Genomic DNA, 17,100 nt, shown 5'->3' with positions numbered 1-17,100 from the left:
ATCATTCAGAGGATAAAATTCTCCCTGAATAACCAAATTCTGGCGCTACTGAAGAAACTTTTTTATTTCAGTTGAGTTTTTGGTGCCATACTGATGCGCATCTGATTTAATACAATTACTACTCTTCAAAGAAACAATATTACATAATCAGATTAAAGAACAAATAGAAGTAGTTAATCTGTGTGTCAGCAACTGATGTCCTTTTGTTGTAATGCATTTGATTCATAACATGCAACACTTCCGGGCTTCACTAGAAGACTAAAAGTTTGACTCCTTTCACAGTAGTGAGACACAAGGCTACCTCTATGCTGCCCCTCCACCCCCAAATCTATTAGATCTGAAATATGTTTATTCAAGCCAATCTGTCATTGATGCCTGTTCAGTGTGTCCCGAGTAATGTTGGTGCAGGATACAAGTACTGTAAATCAATATAATATATATATCTACACCTTAATGTAGAGTAGTGAATGTATGATGAATTGAAAGCCAATGTATTTTCAAAGCTGCCCAAAAGGATTGTGCAGATGTCCGTCTTTGTGCGTGAAATGAAACAGTCCACTTTTATCTCCTCACACCATTCTGTTTTCCATTTCATCCTCTCATGTATTTTAAAATCTAGCCTATTTTTTCTACACACAAGAGTTGAACTGAAACTGCCAAAAAAGAATGTATGCAAAACATTCTGTAATACTTTCTGTACAATTCTCGGCCACCTGATGTACATCTTTTCCTATTGATGGACCATGTCCTCACATTGCTTCTATTCATTTTGAGTGACTGTTGCTCTTTTTGTACTTTGTCCATTTGTAAAATTGTTTTTAAATGTTTATACTTGATTTTCAAACTGCCTTTTTTGTACATTTAACTTTATAATCAAACAGTGCAAGCTTTCCCCATGGTGTCTTGAAGACCATATTGTTTAAAAGTCTGCAATTGTGTGCTAGCTTTATGATAAGAATTATCAGCCTATATTAATGGTTACAAATTATTGTGTGGGTGTGCATGTGCAATCTTTTCTAAAAAAAAAAAATCTAAATAAATTTGATATTTTGTAATGTTTGCATGTCTGATTTAACTTGAAAATGCATAAAGGACATACCACACAAACAAATATTTATTAGAACCATTTGCAAAAGTAGTAACAGTTCTTAGGACCTAGAAGTTATTAACAGAAAGTTGAATTTCAGCATGTCTTTACACCCCAGTATGGAGGACAGCCACTTGTATAATAAACAGATAAAGAAACAGTCTAGGTTCCCCTACAAAAAAAGCTTTTCTTAGATATTTTTCTGCACTCGAAAGGAAAAACCCCACATTAACTTAGACTAGCAATGAAGATATATTAATTACATGTAATATTGTTGATAATATTTCTTTGTCCAGAACATGCCAGAATCAACTCTCACTGATCAGGTTACTTGTGCCATTTCACTGTCAACATCTTCATCCAGCTTATGTGATCCTCAAGTGCATTTCCAACAGTACACAGGTGCCCTTTGACCTCTGAATTGTGGCTTTGTCTTTACATTAGACTTAAATGTGTAGTTTTATACACAGGGCTATCTGACTCAGTCTGATGCTACAAATGCAAAACTCTTAGCATCATCAAAACTTAACTTACATTCATTTAAACTGAAGAGAACTTTTCTCACAAAAGTTCACATACATGAAGTTCTTTTCAAGGAAACTTTACAGTCATAGCCGAACAAATTGCTCATCTTTTGAATCCTTACAGGTAGAAGAGGAGGTCGTCCAGTTGCACATTGGGCTCCCTGTGGATGCTCTGACCCACAAGGAAAGCCAACTTGTGGGCGTACTGGCAGGGAGCGGGCACTCTGATGATCCCCTAAAGCCCAAATGCAAAAAACGTACATCATATTTTGTATGACTTAATCACGCTGACTTTTATTGGGTTACATCATGCTGGCTCTGATCATCTGTTATTCTTAATAAATGTCACAAATTCAGTAACAGCAAAACAACATTTATCATCACAACTGCACTAATACATTTCAAACCTGTAATCTGTGGAGAAACTATGAGAACACCCATCCAAGGTGAAAGGCACACTAACACGGGGATTTCAAAGCCATCCTACCTGCCAGTTGTAGTACATGTGGCACAGCTTGTACGTAAGCCGCTGCATATGATCGGGCTTCAGACCGCTGGTGTCGTACACAACGTTGTAGTGGGTTGGGGAGACGCTTCCGGTCCTGACAGCCTGGCTCACGATGTAGAAGTCATACCTGACAAAGGCTGCGACAGTTAATAACTACCACTAAATACATAAATGAAAAGATGAAGGAATAGCCAAGAAACACACCACTCAGGACGGGTGACATCTGAGTCAACGATGGTGCCTGGGAGAGGGTTGGTCACTTTGCCATTGATGTGGGCGAAGAACCTGCAGCTGATGCGCTTCTTCACCACCACCACACTCAGCTTGGGCCTACGATGAGCAGATGGAGACGCTCCGTCAAAAATTTACAGGAAAATTTGTTCAAGTTCTTTTAGTGTGTGAACTCCCCCGCATTCAAACCAGAGTCAATATCCGTTGCTCAGTTGTTGACATGGCTTGTGTTTCAGCACCTGCTGTTCTTAGTGACATTCATGAGTCATTCCCATTGGAGATTAAACAAACAGCTTCAAAGTGCAGCAGCGTTTCTTTAAGAGGAAATCTTTGCACATGAAAAACTCACGAGTAGTCATGCCCCATGGACTTGATGGAGTCCATGATCTGTGAAACCTCATAGTTAACCACGCTGTGCAGCTGGCCATCTCCCACTCCATCTCGGTACACAATGATGCGTGAAGGTAGGCAGTTGTTAAACTTCAGATAGTCTTTTAGTGCACCTGGAAGACAAAGTTATTCTGAGACTTTTGACAAAGAAGTATTGTGCAAAAATTAAGGAAAGCAACTTACCACTTAAGGCCATCTTCAGTCCATCCATGATTTCCTGACCTTTGTGCTGCAACACACACTTTGAAAACCACCTTGACAAAGAAATTGAAAATATCACACGACTTACTGGATGTACTATTGCACTAAACCAAAGATAGGGAGGTCACCAATACGAATACTGTAATGCAGACCTGTGCACATGTTAAGCACAACCTAATTCAGACTGTAGATCAAGGTACAGTAACTAGTGTCACCACTCAACCCATGATGACACACAGTTGCCCATCTCTGTTGAAGATACTAACCTGCTCATGCCCTGGTTGAGGCTGGCAACTAGAGCTCCAATGGACCTTTTCCCAGCTATAGTGTCATGGTAGCAGTCAATGCCCACAATCATCAGCTGTTTGAGCTGCAGGTGACAAGTTATCAGTACAATGTTAGCATTACATCATTACTTCTTATTTGTTGTCTTGTGTATTTTTTACCCCAACCTTACCCTTTAAAATGACTAATTGTCATGGAAACTAATGCATCGCCTGCTTCGTCAGCCTTGGACACATAATTTCAAGAAGTTACAGATGCATTCACTAACCACTGCCAGCCGTGAAACCTTATGAGTGACATGAGTAGAGCTATCTGTAAACAAAGCTCATGCCCCAAAATGCAGCTCCTTGTGACATCCTGTTTAGTGTCTTGTTTAAATGTGAAACTGTGACAACAGTTCGTGAGACATTACATGGTACCACTTTCATTCTCTGCTCTAAAACAACTTGTGACAGCTTAATCCGTTCAAGAACTACTTGAATCTTGTTTTCCCGTAACACAGCTTGACTTTTATTTTCTTTGATGTACAAATTACTGATGACTTAATGACTTACAGGGATTTCCACGCTCCAGAGCTCTCCTCCCATCTTGCAAGCCATCTGTAGCGCAATCTTGGTAGCCACAGTCATGAGCGCCTGAGGTCGGCTGAGGGTACGGGATAAAACACACTGGCTGGGAGTGGGGCAGTCCACACAAAGGTACTTCTTGACGCTGTCGTACTTGTCCTTCCTGTTGCTGGGGAGGACCACCACCACCTAACAAATGGCAAACAGTGGAAGGTGTTGTACTGCTTTTATTAATGGAGCGCACATCTGCCTCAACACACACACACAGCAAACATTAAATTCACCCATGGTTCACAAGGAATGTTGCATAACTGACTAAATAAGAGGAAAAGGTTAATGAATGTGATCTGCTCTGCCTTCATCTATTATACATTTAGTCACTAACCATCTGTATTTGGGGTCCAACATTGTGCTGCAGAGCTCTGAGGAGAGACTCCTGATGATCCTCGTACTCAATCCTGAATAAGAGGAGAGCTCAGATGATTAAATTACATAATCATAAGGTTGGTTGATATGACCAAAAATCAACTGAACAATTTAGTTAACTAGTCAATACAGACAATGAAGTTAAATCGTTACAAATATTTAACTTCCAATTCTAAATTAAACATTCAAATAACATTTTAATATTTCAGAAAAAACTGTGTCATGCTCAGAAATTACTTTCTTTCTGGAGGGGAGGAAAAAAACCCATTGACAACTATGATAGATTGCACTTGTGCTAGAACTCACATGACTGCTCTCTGCAGGCGGATACCGAGTGGGTTTGAGACTTTGTTGAGGGTCTGCAGGAGGGACTGAGCTTCGTTGGTGTTACGACGTGTGTAAAAGATGAGCCAGTTGTTCAGCGGAGGAGAGTGGATCAGAGGCACCCCGCGCATCTCTCTGGACCAGTCAGCTGCCGTGGGGTTGTAACCATACTAGGTGACACAAATATTTATGTTAATCTCTCAATTAAGATCATATAAATAAATCCATTTAATTAATTAAAAAGAGCAAATTTATGTAACCACAAGCAAATTATACCGATCTTGATCCCTGGAAAATCCTCTCCGCTGGGAGCATTCTGCCAGTCAGATTTAGGAGTTGCTTATCAAAGTTGAGTCCCCACTTATCCAACTCTGCCTGTGCGTCAGCATTCCTATGAAATAATTTTCAGGATTTAAATCAAAGCCTGGGATTATACTGCCTGAAGATGTTGACAGAAAAATGTACTACTCCAGCTTCTGTGCATATGAACAGACTAACAACACAAGCTGCTGAGATGAACACAACTTTTAGAGAAAACAGTGCAGAGGCTTCATGATCAATTGAAAGCTACATCTAAAATGTGGATAAATGACAGCATTTAAAAAAGGCAGGAGTCTATGTGAACATTTGACAAATAGCATTTGTGATGTGTATAACTTCTCCACTGACAAAAGGAGCTAATGATGAGTAATTAAGATTTTAAAAGCATTGAAATCACATCTTGGCTGGCTGTGAATTCTGACAATATAAACAGTGCGTCTTTTCCATATTTCTCATATTGCTACAATGTGCGCTCTCTGTTAAAATTAATGAGTGCTTGCAATATTTCTGTCTATGAAACTTTTGGCAGCGGGTACACAGATTAACATGGTTAGATCAGTGAGACATTATCACCTACTTCTGTATATTGGTGACAAATCTGTTGAGACGTCCCTCTCTCTGCTCTGGGGACAGTCTAGTGTGGCCGCTCAAGTCTTTCATGATATTATAGTCAGATCGCATCTTATCCGTCAGTCCTGTCAAACACATTCATAAAACTTGTGACAACTTTCACTTTATGATCACTTTACCATGGATGATATCTAAACAACAAACTAACTGTCGTCTCCAACAACCAAACAGGGATTTCAGAATCCTTTACGCTCTTGAATGTTGTCTTGGAACAGAAGATTGTACTGGTCAAACCTTTCACCTTCTCATAATATACATTTAATACCACACAGATTCTGTAGGTGGAGCGATAAATGTCATAAATGTTGACATCTTAAGTCTGAGTTTAGAGTCGAATACGACAGAATAATGCAGAAACCTGTGAGGAAGCACAGCTCTGGGATGAGCATGGCCGGGCCAGGAGGAGCAGCTCCAGCTGGACCCTGCCTCTTCACGTGGCTGACCAGCAGCACCTGGTTCCCATCAGTGATGTCCAGGCCATATTGCTTAAAACAAACAACAGGAGTTTGAGATGGATGCATAATTCAACACTTGTTTTAATCGAAATTTGCAGTGTTTCATATTATTTGCCCAAACCCCATTGCTTTCGTTCTTATATTTGAGTGTAAATGTCATTTGTATGCATCTGTTGACGGTTTGTGTCAACTAGTTTCCTGGTTATACCAATACTTATGTTGAGTGTATGACACCTACAGTCTTGTAGTAGTTCTTGAAGGAAATATCTGTGTCTCCCCTCTTGAATGTGTTGTTGGGAGTGTGATCCCATGCAATGTCATCAATCCTGTAGGTTTTGTTGTTGTACCTAAAAATTAAGAAGTAAACAGCACATGTATTAAATGTAAGTAGTTAAGGTTACACTGAGGTGCTTTAACACTGAATGATAAAACATCACTTCCAAGCGCAGTATAATAAAGATATAGCACTGTCATATGAATACAAATATTTGTGTGTGAGATGTGGATCCTACTTGGTGAGGACTATTAGTCCAACAAGCTCCTTAGTGCAGATCTCAGGGAAGCGTTGAGGTCCACACTGCTGCCTCAGGTTCGCCATAAAGTCTAGGACCGTCTCACTACGCAGCACTCTGTGGCTCACGTCAGTACACAGCATGATCGCCGACTCATACTGCAAGATGGTGGTGGTGTAGCCTGGCCAGATGGTCAGCCTGAGATAAAGGACGGGATCATTATTTTTCATCTCTAATGAAAAAGTCGCTTTCCATCATTGAAGATTGCTCATTAACACTACTTCAGATAACTGGGCTCTACTATGGCTCCTCACTGGATTTAAAGCTTTTAAGATTTTAGTATTTAAACACCAGGACAACTTTTTTCAAAAAAACTCAGCAATAGTCATTCACATTATCTGCTTCTAAATGGGTAGCAAAGCATCAGGCCTTTTCAGACTGCATTTCCTACACAGTATACAAAAGCTCCTTATAGAAAGCAAAACTAACTTCTTTTCTTTTTTTGAAGAACAGTCTGACTGCACGAGTTTCCCAATTTTGAAAATAAAAACATTTGTGAAGACTTTACTAATGAAGGCAAAGTTGTTGATGACCTTTTCGTAAGGCTCAAGTTAAAAAAAACACTGTGCTCATTCAAAGTTAGGCGATATGCATTGAAAAATAATGACATGCGATTTAAAATGTTGCACTTTCTGGTGTTAATATACATCACTGCCATTAATTTACTTGTTCGAGAATCTAAAGCTTATTTTTTAGACATTCATGGAAGATCATATTAAAAGAAAAAAACTTAAAAAATCTTAATACATACTTTGTGTGATAATGCTGTATGAAAGAAAATTATACTGAAGAAAATGTATTACCTGTGCTGAGGGATGTTGAGTGGATCACTGGGATTGTAGTAGTTGCGTCCAATCTGCTGCATATTGAGAATTCTCAAGATCCTGCAGAGACAACATAACACCATTAATGTAAAGTTTGTAAGTTTCAAGGACGCAAAATGTATGGGTATCTAAGCTTTTTTAATCAGATGTAAAGATTTACTTTCATTTGCACATGCAACAACCACATGTACGCTAGTCACAAGTAAATCCAATTATTGGAGGATTTTTCTTTGGCTTGTACATTACCCATTTCAGTCCTTACTGTGCATTACTTATTTTGAAACTGGAAAACTTGCCTTCTGAATATGATGTTGTAAAACTGAATACACACTGGTGAAGTGGGTGGCAGTTCATTTGTCAGTGTAACAGTTATCTGAACCTTCTCCCCATTCCTCGTTTCGCTGTGGAGCACAGTCTCCTAAACACAAGGTTAGACACTTCTATAAAGAGCCAGAAAACTTTCATTACTTTATCACTGTTATTACTGTTGTGGTGTGCGGCTAGGCTTGGAGTATTAAAGTACCTTGCCGTGCAATCTTAGGGGCAGAAAGAGCAGAGCTCCATCAAAGCTCCGTGCTGAGCCAAGAACTTCCTCATGCTGGAAGAGAAGGGCAGATCTCAGACGACGAGACTCCATTGCTGGTTTGAAGTCCACGTGGTACTGATATAGAACCCACTGAGGGCGGGACATGATGCGAAAGAAGTTGGCTGTCAACGGAACGGGATTCCCACTTGCACCTGTGGAAACATATATACAATTCTAAGGAGTAGTCTATTATCCTCTCCAATTACAAAATGTGCATCTTCTGAATGTGTCTCTGATTGTGCATTTCAAATAATGACCGACCACACTTTGATTCCTTGACATGCTCCATAGCCTGCCGGGTGTTAACCCCTGCATCGTGAAAATCCCGGCGGCGTCCACCTCTTTCGCCGAGCTTCACCTGCTGAAATCCAGCTGAAATCTGTAGAACAGCTAATAAAAACATATTCAGACCATCAAGACCAGTTTTCACACATTATCATGCAAAAATCAGACCAAAAATAATGTAATTCACTGTATGAACTCTGGAGTAGTACACATTTTATAATCCTCAGAACATACATCAGGCATAGGTAAAGCATTAGGCATGTAAAATCAACAGGTGGAGTAAACACCTTTATTTAAATCTCATGGTTTGAACCCAATTCCCCTGCACAGCACTCCTTACCATGGTTAACTTTGCTCTTAGTCTGCAGAAGGTGCAATAAATGTGTGAAAAACAGTGCATTCATATTTGCACCGTAAGACTTTTTCCAATCCAATTGTTTAATTGCATTATCAGGCAGACTTTCAAAAAAGAAGAACAGCCAAGAACATTTGGCAAAATAAAGTATTATGACTGAGCTTTACCTTCTGCAGAAAATGGCCCTGGAGCACCTTTCTGCCTCCCTCTACCAACCAGCTCCCCCTCTGCAGGAGGAATGGCTGCTGGTGCAGGCTCTTGAGCCTGGCTCTTCAACAAAGAAAAAGGCGTAAATGGTCTGATGTTTTGAAGGGATGACAGTCAGTTCTGTTATCCTATTTGAGCCTCTTGTCCGTTGCATTCAGTGTGACTGAGCTGAATATGCAAACAGATTTCCATTTCAAACCTCCCAAGCAGAATTAATCCAATGAAAGAAAATTGTATCATATCCAATACAAGTTGCTCACCTAACACAAAACTTCTCATCTAAGCTTGACTCTGAATTTTGCAGCCTACTAATTATTATTCAAAAAATGGCATCTCCAGACCCTGACAACGTTTAATATCAAACTTTTGAGGAAAGGTAATAATTTCCATTGTGTGCCATTTACAATATGAAAAACAGAAGCAACAATTCTGTGTTTTGTGAACACTCCCTAGTCACCAGTTTTTAACGGAGACCATTTCTGGATGCACTTTCACAATAAACACACCCTTCAGTCTTATATTATCATCACAGCCAAGTATGGCATCACCATCATCATAACCATCACTGTCAGGAATATGTTTCTATTGATGCTGCATTTGTATGATACTCATTTCTTCTCCAAGAACTGCCTCTCTAGGGAACAGTGAGGTCTGTGGATCATACTGAGTAAGAGGAAGATTATTTAGATGACATTTCATTACTGAGCATCACAGCCGAAAATACTTCACATCCAAGTTATCTTTATCACTTCCTGAGATTTCAGTACAAGCTGCTCTTACAGCTCCAGGTGCTGTAGTCTCTTGACCTCGTGCTCGGCCTCTTGATCTTGCACGTGCCCTACCAGTCATTTTCGGGCAGTCTCAAATGGTACAACTATTTGAAAGAAAAACACTGTCAATAATTCAAAATTATGATCAAAGAACTAAAGAAATATTCAGAAAGTACATATTCTGACGAGCCGCTTTAACTAAGTTTTCAAAAAGCAAATTTGCATCAGAATAATTTGAACATGATACACGAGTTACAAGAATAATGCAAAGTTGCACATGCAGACGTTAAACGTGATGCAGTACTCCTCTTGCCCTATGGCGCCTGCTAATTGTTCAGTTCAGAAACAGCCAGCGGTCAACCGGCTAGGCTATGGTCGGGCTAGCTAAGGATAGCATGCTAACAAAAGCTAACACCAAGTAAAACCGGACTTTACATTAACATGGTAGGACACTGAAAAATATTACTTTTTGTTTTTGTGCATTAGCATGTTGGTTAAATCCGTTGATCTCCATTGCTGACATTAAGTTACAATAGTCTTATGTTAACTTAGTGGACTGATTTTACTTACTAATTAACATTAATTAGCAGAGGTGTGCCGAATATGACCTCATTAGCTGGCTAGAGCGGTATAATCTCGATTAAATCTAAAACAAATCAGATTCACTCGCACAATTTAATGTCATGGTGACACATGCTATATTAATTTGAACAGTTTTACCCACCTTTGATAAAGTTTCTCGCAACTCAGTTCTCACTGATAAAAATTCGCTGCAGGTGTAATCTCAATGAAGAGAAGAAATTGCGGCAATGTAGTCAAAGGCCTATTCACTGAGAAAATTAATACGCTTGTAATTTTTTTTTACTTTCATTAAACACTTCACACATTTACATATTGTATCACTGTGTATTACAGGTACAGTTGCTCAGAATGAATGAATATAATAAAGACGTTTTAGAAAAGCTGCTGAAATAATTAATAAAAAAAAGCTGGGACTACTTTTTTAAGCGCACCGATCCGTTTAACCTAGTGCTGTTGTGTTGTCTGTCTGTTTTTAACTGTGCGATCTCAATTGCCACCATCAGATGGCAGCAAAGCTCGTACAGTAAACGGACCGACTGGGTTACCGACACCCACTTCACTGTCACTGATGAAACTCAGAGCTCTGATACACATAATCTTGGTGTTTTATAGATCAGCAACAAACTGGCAAATATCCAGTTGAGCTTGTCAGCTCACTGTGAACAAGGACATTTTCCAAAATATCACGTTGACCTCTTGTCATTGATCATAATCAGTAGGTAAGAAGTAGTCTAAGGTGAAAGGGTGAACTAGTGACTTCTAGTTTGTGAAGAACATTGCATGACAAATTCTATGTTAAATCATTTTAAAGGCATTTATTAATGCTTATTTTCATGATAAATTTTGTAAATTTAAATCAAGCTTATGTCAGGTTTAATCAGTGTGTAGACTAAGCGAAGGTGGATTTAACCTGTAAGTAAATGTTGAAGAAATCAGTTTTAAGGGGGCCTGTAGGCCTTTTAATAAGGCCTAAACTGATTCAGACTGAAGGTATGAATGAAATTAAAGTGTGACCATGAGTGTTTCCTCAAAAGCATTGACTGATTGACCAAAACTGAATGATTGATTAAGTATTGACTGCCTTTTATGATGATGTACACAATTAATTAAGACATGGGGGCTTGCTCCAAGACTAACAAGGTTTTGTGTCTGGAGTTGATCATTCCCTTTCTTATGAAGTTTAACTATGATGAAAAAATAACGGTTCAGGAATGTGTTAAGGATGCTTTGACAAAGCCAAAAAAAAAAATCCTCTCATGTGCTCCTTTTAAGATGCACCTCATCATGAGCTATTATTTCTTCCCAAACTTTTCCTCTCTTCTCCACATCCTACCATTTGAAGCAGAACTTGGCAACTCAGAGGGCATTTTTAGGAAGATGTACGCAAGTCTTTCATGTCTGAGATCTAAGAGTGATTACAGATTCAGACCTGAGGGACCTGCTTCAGTCACTGTTTACCTGCTGGAAAGAGACCGAGCAGGGATGAAGAAATAGGCAGGGACATCAGTGTCATCAAGCCAAGTCGCACTGAGACACAGAAACCCACTAGGGTGTATTTGTCCATGAGCATGTTAACAGTTAGAAAATTACAATTCAGCATTACACACACATGGTAATATTATGTTGCCAAAATGCTGAACAATATGGGTCTGACAAATGGTCCAGGACTGTAAAAGCTTTGATTAAAAAAAAGAGCGGTTTTCTTCAAAAACAACGCTATCTCTTAAAAAACAGCAAAGGCCACTGAAAAACAGTAAAAGCGAAAGAAAAAGAAAAAATCGTGGCTAGGGAGAGGGCTGCAAGCTGAGCGGTGTGAGGCTGAGAAAGGTGCACCCTGCCAGGGACGTTGATGAATGCGCTTCAGGCTTCAAGCTCGCCCTGCAGCCCCCAGCAGTGTGGATTCCACGCTTACGCTAATCATGCTCTGCAAGATACTACGGCCCAAAACTGATGAAAGGAAACATGCAGCACAGTCAGTATATCAAACTGGATGCACTTTCACAATATACACACCCTTCAGTCTTACATTATTATCATCACAGCCAAGGATGGCATCATCATCATCATCATCATCATCATCATGACCACGGACCAGGAATATGTTTCTATTGATGCAGTATTTGTATGATACTCATATTCGACCTCAATTCCTGTTGGAAACATGAAAAACAAATCAGGATCAAAGCCTCTGTTTTAAATAAATAAATGAACAAATAAAAATCACAGTGGCCCCATGAAGCCTGAACCCCTGATTGCAAAATCAGAACAAGAGGGGATTCTGAATAATAAGGATCTACCGTGCCATGATATCAGTAAGCGGGTTAGGAAAATTAGATTATTCTCTTGCCTGCCGTGGAACCTAATCTGCTCTGCATCAGTCTGTTCCCCCTTAAAAAGACGCAGGTACTGCATCACACACACACACACACACACACACACACACACACACACACACACACACACACACACACACACACACACACACACACAAAATTGGACCATGGATTTCTAAAGCCCATGCAGAATAAGCAGTCAAACCAAGCATATAGTATGGTGAATCTAAAACAAATTAGTGTTCTCTCTATAATAAAGACAGAAAACACTATAACAGTTTTAGGCTTTGTCAGCGATGGTGCACAGTTGGTATTGTCAAAGTCACAGAGGCTCACTTCCAAAAGCAGTCCTCCAACAGAAAGAGAAGATCATTTCCAGGCAGATTCTGAATGAAAAATACCATAAGGGATGGTTTCTTCCCCAAAACATTAATGATTCTCCTTTATAGATGAAAAAGTTTGTTGCCTTGAATGATTAATAAGCCATAAATTGTACTTTATCTATATTGAATACAGCCAAAGTCAGAGTAAAAAAAGACAAGCAAAATATTTGAATGAGTGCCGACCTATTGGAAATAAATGAATTAAGAGGCTTTTTTTTTGCAGCATTGTGACTCTCATGAACATTGTTGTTTTGACTGATAAATATTGTGAAATATAAAATATTATTAATGGTGACATAGAATTATATGAATACATCTGACGCCACCAACAGATTTGACATCAGATGAAAACTGAGATGACTCAGTGACGCCTGAGCAAATTCCTCCACTAAGGAAGAATAAAAGCTAGTAAGTGGATCTTGAGTTCAGCTCTTAACTGTGTACACTCTCTCACCATTCACCATCTTCATCTCCAGTGTAAACTGGAAATGTTATGTTCATCACATTATAACTTTTGACTACATTGTGCTATTTTTCTGCAGAGAACTGACAGATTTCAATGAATTTGTTTTTTAATCTTAATCCCTTTATGTGTTTTATGTGTTACCATGTATGCACAATGCATACAGTATATTCTTTCCATTTTGAGGCCCTGGTATATGTATACTTACAGGGAAACTCAATATTATAAACTGTCTGAGTAGTAAAGATGATGAATGAATTTTTTCTACTAACCCCATTTTTTCCAAGTTTCCCATGTGGACGCTGAAACTCTGGGCAACAAAGTATCTGGCAAGACATCATTTGAGAGCTTGTGGGTCAAAGTGGCCATAAACAGAGGCTAAGCCAGGAACAGATGAGGGAAGTCAAAGATTTAAATCATTGTCACATATTGTATAATCCCGACATTCTCGTCCATGTCTTTCAACAACACTATCTAGTAAACCAAACGGCCATGAAAATAATCCACACGCACTATATCTGAATTGCTATATACAGTATATAAAACCAAAACATTTACTGTGTACGCACAAATCATCATCATGGCTTTCAAAATACAGAAGCTTTTATTCATGTTTGATTTGATTCAGTCCCTTATCCACACTTCCTCCAAGCATGAGCGCCAAGGACATATCTCATTCAAGCTCTATTTTGTTCAGCATTTGGCAAATACTATTTCCTGTTCATTTGATAACAAAAACCTCTGGCTGGTGGCCTTGACATGTTACAGGATTATTTGTGTATACAGAAAAAGGAAATCTAGGTACAAAAGGATATGCTTGAATGGGCATGGATTTGTCCACTGAATACTGCAAAGGTGAAAAGTAAACATTGTCAATCACTTGTGAGTTTGCTTCTAATGGCAAGAAAGAATTTGAGTATTTTTTTTTAGGTTGATATGTTTGTGAATATGCTTGGTGTGTGTGTGTGTGTGTGTGTGTGTGTGTGTGTGTGTGTGTGTATTTTTTTTCATTTTGGAAATGCGGGGGGTAAAGGCAGTGGGAGCAGGAGGAGGAGGAGGAGGCCTGTGCTGACCGTAGCAGAGTCCTGCAGAGGCAGAGCCCCCTCTGAGCCAGCCTCAGTGAGGATGCCATGTGATCTCTGAAAAGTCAACAAGGGTTGGTCCACAGCTGGGCTGCAGGAGAACAGAGAGCAGACACGTAGCAACACCCTCCTGCTGGGAGAAGCCGAGGAGACGGAGGACGCGCAGCCTGCCTGTGAATCTACTGTAGATTTCTTCCCAATGCAATGTGAGCAGACTCATCTCCCCAAATTCAGTTTTATCACCACGGAAGCAACTGCTATTTTTAACGCTCATTTTAATTTATATACATGGTTGTTTGCTAACTGTTGCACTCCTGCATTTTGATTCCTTAACAATGAATATCATGCCGTCTGCTCCTAGCAAACTCTAAATCCCTCTCCTCTGTGCCTGAGAGCCACCGTACAATGGGAGCACTGCAGCTTTAATTTCCACAAAAGATTAAGTTGCCTTCTGCATCACTGAAACTTTCTTGGAGTTTGAAGTTGAAATCTCAGTGGTTATTCCTTTCTTTGTCCAAAGAATCAGTTTGAACAAAGGTGCAGTGAAGCATCAGCAGCATAGAATCTAATAAACACAATGTGGGAATAAAGCAGAGGGGAGTGCAGCATCAAAGGCAGCCAGGCACAGCATGACTGGCATTGGTCTGAACTCCCAACCTAGGACACTCAGCATGCTCTTCAGCAATCGCCCCCTTTAGACCAGTCCTGGTCAGTAATTAAAACCATCATTCCCACTGCCTCAGTATCTCATTAGCCACAGGACCCTGGGCTTTCATCCCTGCATGTCCAAAAATATCACAACTCCACACCAGCAGAGATGAGTTCCGCACAACCAAAACACACGTCTGTGACATCTCTGAGCTGAGCAGAGCATTATCTAACTTATCATCCAACTCCAAAAGAGCAGTGGGAGATCACACAAGCCTGTCTATTCATGTCCACTGTAATTATTATTGCACCTATCAGAGATGACTTGGAGGGAAGCTGTCACCCTGCTGTTGCTTGATTAAATCTACCTGTGCAGCAAACAAAGAATAAATACAGATATGAAAGAGAAGCCTGAACGTAACTGTGACTCATTTACTCTGCAGGGAACAAGGTGGAAGAGTGCTTTTGTATAATTTTGTGTTCAGTTGCAAACATCAACCGGTGTTTGTGACTGAAACCCATTACAAAATGAGGACAAACTGATACATTTGAAGCACCTACGCTTTCACTATCAAAGGGAGGATTTGAAGTGGGCGAGTTTCAGTTGCAGTGGTCAGATTTAGCACTTTGGCTGTAGATAAAAAGAAACTCTTCTTCCCATGTTTAATTCAGTATGAGCCATGACTAACTCATGTAATATATTGGGCCTCTGAAGTCAGTCGAAGGCTTTCCGCTCGCTTTGTGTACTTTAGACAGAAACGTATGTGTCACTGTATTTTGGCGGTGATGTACCTCAGCACGGGGATGCAGGTCAGGAAAATGTGTTGGGCTAGGTTTATTTTATTCCCATAGTAAATCAGTTCTTCAGTATAGCAGCAGTGCAGAGCTACACTAAAACCTTAATCCACTGCATGTTATTAACCTACTTGGCATCACCGCCAAGCTGTTTTAGTGCTTTCAAATGACAGCAAGAGAGCTAATGTAAAAGACAGGATGTCAGCAAGAGCATTGTTGTGTTTGTTGCAGGTAAACAGTGACCTATCTGTCATTCAAGTACATACAGTTTATATGTTGAATGTGTCATGCGACGATCTAGCTCTGCAACAAAATGTGGGAGCATCACTCACATGGATAATAATGGAATTCCAAAATGATTCTACGATCCTCCATTGACAAGCTGCTAAATAGTTGCAGTGCCAGCATGCCCCACCCAAACATATAAAGCAGGATCAGTCTGTTCCGAAAGAGTGCTGTTACATCGCCCTCACAAACATGCCAACCACTCCTCCCACTCTCGCTGCACAAGTGTGTATATGTGTGTGTGTGTGTGTGTGTGTGTGTGTGTGCGGTATATGTATTTGAGATGGAGCCTCCCCTTTCTTTGGCCATGAGAAGCCTCTGATCTTTCAGTGACACAAAGACTTGTGCAAGATGATGACGAGCTCTCAACCTTTGTAAAGCGTCCAGTCTAAATCCACTGCACTATGAATAACAGCAGCGCATTGTTTATGTGAGCGTTTGCTCACAAAGGCCTTGATACCACAAAAACCATTACAGACAGGGTCCCCGTTTCCTCCTCAGCGCCATTATGAGTCAGTCGAAATTAAAACCCAACCACAAGCTGGTTCTCAGCCAAATTCAGCTAACTGACTCTCTGCCGCTCTGTTTCTTTGAGAAGCCTTTGATGTTAGCAGGGGGCTTTTGCACTCGCAGTGATGGTAACGAATGATACTTTAAGCGATTCTTTTTTATCCGGCGAGCTTAATGAAAGATTAATGGGTTTGATATTTTCCCTTGTTTATATTTTATTTAAAAAGTAAGCCGTGGTCCTTGGAACCTGTTAAAAGCTTCTTAGTAATGATTTTATGGATCAGTGGAAGTCATATTATGGTCTTTGGCTCTAAATGCAATCAGAAGTGTTGATTGTCTTCTCAGAAACATTATCTTTACATAAAGAGCACTGACCTTGAGTGCTGTGCCTACGTCTTTGTCTGATATGGATTGAGCATATTGCAGCTGCAGCAGAGATATGTTCATTTCCATATGTTCTAATTCCGATGGC

The 17,100-nt window shown here is 39.9% G+C and overlaps 1 protein-coding gene across 1 annotated transcript; it reads right to left on the bottom strand.

Annotated features, from left to right (window-relative positions):
* Positions 1 to 1,729: 1,729 nt before the first annotated feature.
* Positions 1,730 to 9,626, bottom strand: piwil1 (piwi like RNA-mediated gene silencing 1). The gene is made up of 20 exons (XM_022754871.1): positions 9,552 to 9,626; positions 8,738 to 8,825; positions 8,192 to 8,320; positions 7,868 to 8,082; positions 7,641 to 7,762; positions 7,324 to 7,404; positions 6,461 to 6,658; positions 6,187 to 6,295; positions 5,852 to 5,978; positions 5,441 to 5,558; positions 4,819 to 4,933; positions 4,525 to 4,712; positions 4,178 to 4,250; positions 3,781 to 3,981; positions 3,208 to 3,311; positions 2,924 to 2,994; positions 2,700 to 2,853; positions 2,324 to 2,449; positions 2,099 to 2,246; positions 1,730 to 1,846 (listed from the first exon to the last, which is right to left on the bottom strand). Exons 1-20 carry the CDS (start codon positions 9,624 to 9,626, stop codon positions 1,730 to 1,732), a joined length of 2,559 nt encoding a protein of 852 aa, XP_022610592.1.
* Between the last annotated feature and the right edge of the window lie 7,474 nt (positions 9,627 to 17,100).

The sequence above is a fragment of the Seriola dumerili genome, unplaced genomic scaffold, assembly GCF_002260705.1.
Source record: "Seriola dumerili isolate Sdu_G_001 unplaced genomic scaffold, Sdu_1.0 BDQW01000017.1, whole genome shotgun sequence".
NCBI lineage: Eukaryota > Metazoa > Chordata > Actinopteri > Carangiformes > Carangidae > Seriola > Seriola dumerili.
The sequence above is the reverse complement of the archived record's forward strand: the minus strand, read 5'-3'. Positions and strand labels throughout refer to the sequence as shown.

Bases quoted from the DNA above. Each gene is read 5' to 3' on its own strand.
- piwil1 (XM_022754871.1), bottom strand. From the start codon at position 9,626: ATGACTGGTAGGGCACGTGCAAGATCAAGAGGCCGAGCACGAGGTCAA. The intron at 5,559-5,851 runs GTTTCTGCATTA...TGTGTTTGACAG, and splicing joins AGAGCTGTGCTTCCTCACAG to GACTGACGGATAAGATGCGA. The intron at 2,450-2,699 runs GTGAGTTTTTCA...TGCTCATCGTAG, and splicing joins TCCATGGGGCATGACTACTC to GCCCAAGCTGAGTGTGGTGG.